Here is a 7,015-nt window from a genome sequence, read left to right as displayed (position 1 = left end):
TTTTTTTTTCCACCCCCCCCCCCCCCCCCCCCCCCCCCCCCCCCAACCACCACCACTTTTTACAAATAAGGGCAACTACTTGTGTAATGGGTGGTTTATTCTTATAGAACTCTTTAAGGTTGCCAGGGCACTGGGGTGCACAGATAAATATATAGATGTCTGTTTTTACTGCCCACATTTCAAATCCACTTTCATTCTTTGCTCTCTGAATGTTATCTTTGATCAGATGTAGCGATGTGATTGCTACTTTTAATTTGCAATGAATTATCAATGTCAATTAATGCACAGTAAAGGCCCATAGCACCTACATACTAGTACAGCTATCAGCTGCTAATGTTAGCGATTAATGTTCTAGAGTATGCTATGCTGAAGTAGCAGAACTGGAGCTGATTAGAGTGCTTGGTGCATCAGCTCCCAGTACCCCACCACCTGATTTCTGCATAAAACACAATGGCACATTCATGATTACCATGCAAGACCAATCGTTGCTTAATCAACATCGTTCTTGTGGACCTAATTTAATAGTTTAACACTATTTATTTCTTTTGATGCGTGTCTACTGTCCTATCTGCCAGTGGGTTTATGAAACAGCAATTCCATTTCAATCCAGTCAGTCAACATTTAAAAAATGCATAATTAGCCAGCCAGTGCTCTATGCGTGCTAATGTTGGATTAGCAGCACAGTCAGCTGATGGATTACAATAGTAAAATTCAAATAACTTTTACAAGAATAAAGATTGATATTCATACATTACAGCAATTGGTGCAAACCATTGAGTTTTCTGATTCTTAGTCCAAAGCAGACGTGAGTTGAGGGATGTATCATTTAAACCATTGATGTGTCCATAGTTTTAAACCTGAATTTTCTAACCTAGCCAAGTAGGAATGCTTTTTGTAATTTTCTTTATGGCAATCGTTTTCAAAATGATACATTTTTCTCCCTGCAAATATCCCCGCCACCTCTAATTTCCAGGTACTGAGGCATTGTATCATGTTTTTAAATAAATCACTGGCAATGACAGAAGATCAGTAGAAAATTTTAATATAGTGTCAGTTAACCTTTTCAATGCTAAATGTCCTTCACAATGTGCAATTGACATACTGCAGCTGGAATCTGCCAACAATAAAACAAAGTACTTATAATGGTGAAAAGTAGAAGGCAGGGTTTGAGAAACAGCCAACATTACGTAATGTTTTATAAATCATTGCCTTGACAAATGCATTCTATTCTTGGAGAAGTTGTGAAAGGGTTACTGCTTCATATTACGCCCAGATTCTCCCCCTCCCTTTTCCCTTACTTTGGGTTTACTGCAGATATTTTCAGAATCCTGTGTCAGCAGTGGTTTCTGAAGAAGTTCCATACTGCCTTTCAGATCAACTAATGCTCCTACCTGTTCCTCCCATATATATATACACTGCACCGCACACACACATACACCACGCGCGCATACACAATCTAAAAGCAAGATTGTGTCTTACAGTAATTAGCAGACTCATCTGCACTTCCACCATTTTATAGAATTCACAGTAACACTGGATGCAGAAGTGTGTGTTTGTACAGATACATAGGGTTGTCTTGTAGTGGAACGAACCCTCGCTGGTTTCACCGGGATGCAAAGGTTGTCTGGCGATTTTTTTCTTCCATTATAAATTAAATCAACTCTTCTCAAAAAAAATCCCTTTTTTATTGCCTTTTTAACATTTGGCACAGTACAAATTGGTGCTTTTACAAGATAAACCTGTAAAGTCTGGTATTGGGCTTAGAAAGAATTTCTGTATAAATGTGTTTTACTGCATCCTCATAGCATTGGCTTTAAAAATTACAGAATGCCCTTTTAAATTGGTTCGGCCCCATTTCTTTTCCCCAAGTCATGAAAGCATCTTGCTTAGTCTCTTCTTAAACATAAGTTACAGGTTAGAAAATAGTTTATTTTTATATATATATATATATAATCACTTTTTTAAATCAGCCATGGTTGCTTTGATATAAGCATATACAAGAAAACAGTCTGAGTTTTGCACTTTTTACAAAATTCTGACAACTTGTGCATTCTACTGCATTATATATATATTATATATATATATATGTACAGAAGTCAGATCTGAGTCTCCTGAACTTTCTCCTTGGTATGTGTTTGTATAATAAAGGGTTCAGGTATTGTAGTGTGGAGCGAGTTACTCAGGCTGTTCTCTGTCCAGTGAGCCCCGTGTGCTGGTTTGTACGTGTTATAGTTCATGTGGTCGTGAACTGAGGGCACTACGACTGCTCCTTCTGATGGTGTGATGTCCTCGCCCACATTAATGATCTCTATAGTCCTGGCTGCCGCCACCGTGCTCCGTTGTTGATGCCGTTTGCGAAGTTTGTAAAACACTATAAGCATGGCAGCTGCCAGCAGCGTCACCGCCACGAAACAGCCGATGATGATTTTCGTGGTTTTCATAACCTCGTCTAGGCTGGTGCGGGTCGTGTCCATGGTGGCCAACGTGGGGATCACTGGCACTGTTTTTGGATTTCTTGCACTCTGTAACAGCACTGTGGGAGTGGAGATGAATGCTGGCTTGTAAGTGGGTGGGGTCGACAGAAACGGTGGTACTTTAGTCCTAACGGTGTCGGGTGTCGTTTCCACGGTAACTGTTGAAAAGTAGGTGTAATTTGATGTGTTGATCTCTGCCATGCTTACTCTCAGGAAGGCTGATGCATCAGCATTTCCTTCCACATTAGTGACCATACATTTGTAGGTACCAGCATCTGTTATTAAGACATGCAAGAAGTATAGGGTTCCATTGTTAAATACTGATATACGCGGATGTGTCGATCCATGACTCAATACCGTGTTGTTCGGCAATAACCACCTGACGGATGACATGGAAGATGTTCGACATTTCAATTTGGCTGTTCTCCCTTCGGAGATGTTTAGGTTTTGTGGCGGTTCCACAATGACTGGTCTTGAGCACTGTAAAGTGGCCTTGTCTACTTCGGTCAAGTATTTCCCCCTCATGTGAGGTGGGGAATGGCACCGGCCACAGCAAGTAGAGTTTGTGGGGATGTACTCCCTCAGCCACCAGGCAAGCCAGAGGATATCGCAGTCACAATTCCATGGATTATGATGTAGGTGCAACTCCACAAGGTACTTCAGTGGTGCAAACAGATCATGTGGCAGCGAAGTAAGGTTGTTATGGGCCAGATTTAGCTCCACCAATGCAGTGAGGTCATCAAAAGCATTTCGTTCAATCAGATTTACTTGCGAGTTCATAAGCCAGAGCTTTTTTAGTGATTTTAGCCCCTGAAATGATCCTGGTTTAATTGCTGGGAAGTGGTTGCTAGACATTTCCAATTCCTCCAGCCTCACCAGTGGTGAGAGATTAGGCATATCCCTCAGATTACACATCCCTAGGTTAAGGTATTTTAAGTTAATTAAGCCCTCAAAAGCACCATCCAGGATGTACTCTAATTTTCTAAGCTCTCCCAAATCCAGACGCAGCAGTGATGGCACCCTGTTAAAAGCGTATGATGGAATGCTTTCAATGGGGTTGTTCCTGAGCCACAATTCACGCAGCTTTGAAAAGGACTCAAATGCGCCACTTGGTATCACAGTCAGCCTGTTCTCAAACAACTCCAGTGTGTTCAGGCTCGTCAATCCATTAAATGCACCAACCTCTATTTGCCGGATGGAATTCCGGCCGAGTTGCAAGACCTCCATGTGGTACAGGTGTCGGAATGTGTCTGCCTTAATGAGCTGGATATTGTTCTCCATAAGGTTGAGGTACCGGGTATTAGAAGGGATCCCTTGAGGGACCTCTTTGAGACCACGGCGAGTGCAGACGACTTTGCTGAAGTGATTACTGCAGGAGCAGATAACTGGGCAACTCTGTTCTCTGTTTGACGCTTCGCACACACTCCACATCCGTACCGTGAGGTAGACGAGAAGAACCAGGGCAGCATTCCAGGTGTGATGCACAGTTACCTGCCACAAGAGATTCATGATGTGGCACATTCATAATTCACCATAGTCTGGGTTCGGCACTGATTTGAAAATCGGCTCTACCCCGGCACAGCAGGCAACCAGTGCCTTTAGCCATCGACAATGAGAGAGGGAGGGGTACGGGGTGGGGGAAGAGAAAGATGCAATGAGGACGGCCTGTCACACCTACCTCTACAAGAGTGCAGTTCCTTTTTTTTCTTGCACTAGATACTAGTGCTATTTTTCCTTCATCATCCTTAAATAAAAAAAAAAATCACAAAATGGCTCCTAGTAAATCCAAACAGTAGAAAGGACCAACAGAGGTGAGGCCCAATCGGCTATGCAGGTGCATGCATCCTCTCTACCCCAGAGAGTAGCGCCATCAACAGTCGTGGTGTTTGTCCTCTGAGTTGAGAAAGCTGTTGAGCAAGCTCCATCGCTCGTGTAGAATCCAGGCAATGCGAATTATGTAGATTTTTTTTGTTGTTTATTCCCCACCTTTTTGCTGCTGCAGTCGATCTTTCTTTCTCAGTGTATCCACGCTCTCTAGTCTGTTTCACTCTCTGCCAAGATCGGCTGATTTAAAATCAGCTATGAACAGCACATTGCAGTCAGTAGCTTAACTAGCCAGTTCTCCACCAGTAGACGCAGCAGCTGCAGGCTGCCTCCCGCACAGTTAGCAATAATCCGTTGATTGCTCCAAGGGGAGGGGGGGAAGGATTGGAGAAGGAGAGATTGCCGGAGAGCGCTCTCTTTCTCTCACTGATGAGATGGAAAGCTTCAGTGATGAGCTTTTTATTTTGGCAGAATCAGCATCACAACAGAAGGAAATAAAGCTCTCTTCTCTTCCCTGTATTTCATAGGGTATCCTTTTTTGTTTTGAGGTAGTGAATTGTGGCAGCTTTTCTTTTTAGCCTTTTGTCCTGTTAATAAGGTCTTTGTTGGCTAGTGACTGCAACAGCTGCAACAGGAACCTCTGTCCGCCGGAACGTTTTCTTTCTTTCTTCGGTCATTCTCGCTTCTCCCTCTAACAGTGTTGCAGACAGCCACACAGGCTGCGCTCTCATCCCTTTGTCCTTCACTCTGAACGTGAATGTATTGCTGACGCATGTCGTAATAAGCAGTACATTGGTGTGATGCAGTTGTATGTATTGACAAACCCCCGCGTCCCTGACCTCCCCAACCCACTCCACTCTCTTCTCTAGGGATTAATTATAAAAGCCTCCAGGAATGCTTCCTTGGTTTAGTGGCAGATTTTTAAGAGCGCATTTAAACTCTGGTAGGTTCTCTCCCTATAGCTTCACCTGTTTTAGTTTCTTCAGAGTGCCCTTGATGTGGCAGCCTACACTTTGAAGTAACCAGATATGTAGCAGTGATTTAAGCCAGTTTACTGTCCTGTGATTCCGTTGGGATAAATATGAATTGATATTTCGGCTGCTGGAGGCCGGCAGGATGCAATTGGTCAGCTGGCTGCAAGTGTTACGTCATTCCTGTAGTGCTGAGTTGGCTGCCCTGACGGCAAGGCTGTCTGTTGGGAGTTCAGAGAAATATTCTGCCTGCATCAATGGAGAAGGGGAAAGAACCAAATTGGAACCCTTAATTCTGACCGATTTAAACACAATTCAAATACAAACTAATCCTTCAAATTTTTAATGTTCCTCTCTTTACCTTTTCGTTTTCTTGCCTAAATGGAAGATCAGACTACTTGCTACAGCCATTAGTCTTGTGTGATTTTAAATATTGCGTTACGATCATATAGTTGTGGATCAGCTATTCCATACCGCATCTTTTTTTCTACTGAATCCTACTGTAGTGACCGATCTGTTTGTACTTCTATTTGTGCACGTTGAACTGAGGATGCGATTTTTGATGATTGGCGACTCCACATCCTACGTAGAATGAGATTTAATTATTTTTTGAAGGAGATTGAAAGAGCCATTTAGAAGACTTCCCTCACTAGAGGACTGAGCACTTTGGGTGTCACTTTTTTTTTTGGTGAATTATTGCTGCCCATTACCCTTTCCACCCACTACCCCTTTTATTTGGGTGAAGATGTATGGTCATGATTAGAAAAATGTCAAGTTGTCACAATAGAGTGATATTGCAGTGTGCAGAGTTTTAAATTGGAGCTTGACTGGTTCAAATTCAACAACAATTGCTCAGATCTTCCAGTTTCCGGATAATCTTCAAGGTGCTCTTGAAGATCTGCATCAAGACCAAGTGAAAAGTTCCAATGCGTTTACTACATGGAATGTTGAAACTCAGCTAGGCAAATTACCTGGTGCTTGATAATCCTCATCTCCTCCAACAAAGTCTCCAACTATGAATTAAATGTTTGAGGCTTCTGACTGGCTTAGTTGAACAGATAGCCAGGAAAGGTTGGACACATTAAAGCCTGCCCTAACTCCTGGCAAGCTTGTGACCTCCCAGTGATTCATATTTACCCCCTCCTTGACACCTGCTTATCTACAGCTTTAGCCCCCACCTACTTGGTACCTGTATGCATTTGCTCATGTGGCACTCCACTCCATTAACCACTGTCTCAGCATGTTTAAAATGTGCTTGAAACCTTTAAATCATTGAGTACAAAAAGTAGTGTTGAAGAAAGGGGACATGGCTTCAGCACCAATCCAGTCTATTGCTAGCTGTAAGGATTCCTTGCCTGGACTAGACTGCGTCAGCTGGAAAGTCTCTTGAACTGGAAGTTCATACTGAGAACTCCTCAAAAGGTAAGTGTGCATTTTTTTTAAATCTTGACTGGGGTCAGAAATAAAGTTTTTGATACTATCAGAAGATTTGGACCATTGCTTTTTAGTTGTATGCTTATTGTCATGAAAACTCGACCAGTGATAGATCAGTTTCCTCCAGTGCTTTAGATATCAAATGTACGTGTTTACATATCCGAACTTTCATGTAGGAAATGGTTTCTGAGTGACAACAAAGCCTTGAATTAGTATTGCTTGTTAAGCTTTGGAAGCACAGCTATCAGAAGGAGTGAAGATTCCAGCTGGATGGTGCTGTTTTGAATGAAGTTACAGGTTTAAGCAGAAGTT

The 7,015-nt window shown here is 42.5% G+C and overlaps 1 protein-coding gene across 1 annotated transcript; it reads right to left on the bottom strand.

Annotated features, from left to right (window-relative positions):
- Nucleotides 1-1,685: 1,685 nt before the first annotated feature.
- lrrc4.2 (leucine rich repeat containing 4.2) lies at nucleotides 1,686-5,007 on the bottom strand. Its single transcript, XM_020512173.2, has one exon. It carries the CDS (start codon nucleotides 3,993-3,995, stop codon nucleotides 2,097-2,099), a length of 1,899 nt encoding a protein of 632 aa, XP_020367762.2. The 5' UTR covers nucleotides 3,996-5,007; the 3' UTR covers nucleotides 1,686-2,096.
- Nucleotides 5,008-7,015: the final 2,008 nt, after the last annotated feature.

The sequence above is a fragment of the Rhincodon typus genome, unplaced genomic scaffold (assembly GCF_021869965.1).
Source record: "Rhincodon typus isolate 14 unplaced genomic scaffold, sRhiTyp1.1 hic_rhity00002478, whole genome shotgun sequence".
Taxonomy (NCBI): Eukaryota; Metazoa; Chordata; class Chondrichthyes; order Orectolobiformes; family Rhincodontidae; genus Rhincodon; species Rhincodon typus.
Note: the sequence above shows the minus strand (reverse complement) of the source record. Positions and strands in the feature narration are given on the sequence as shown.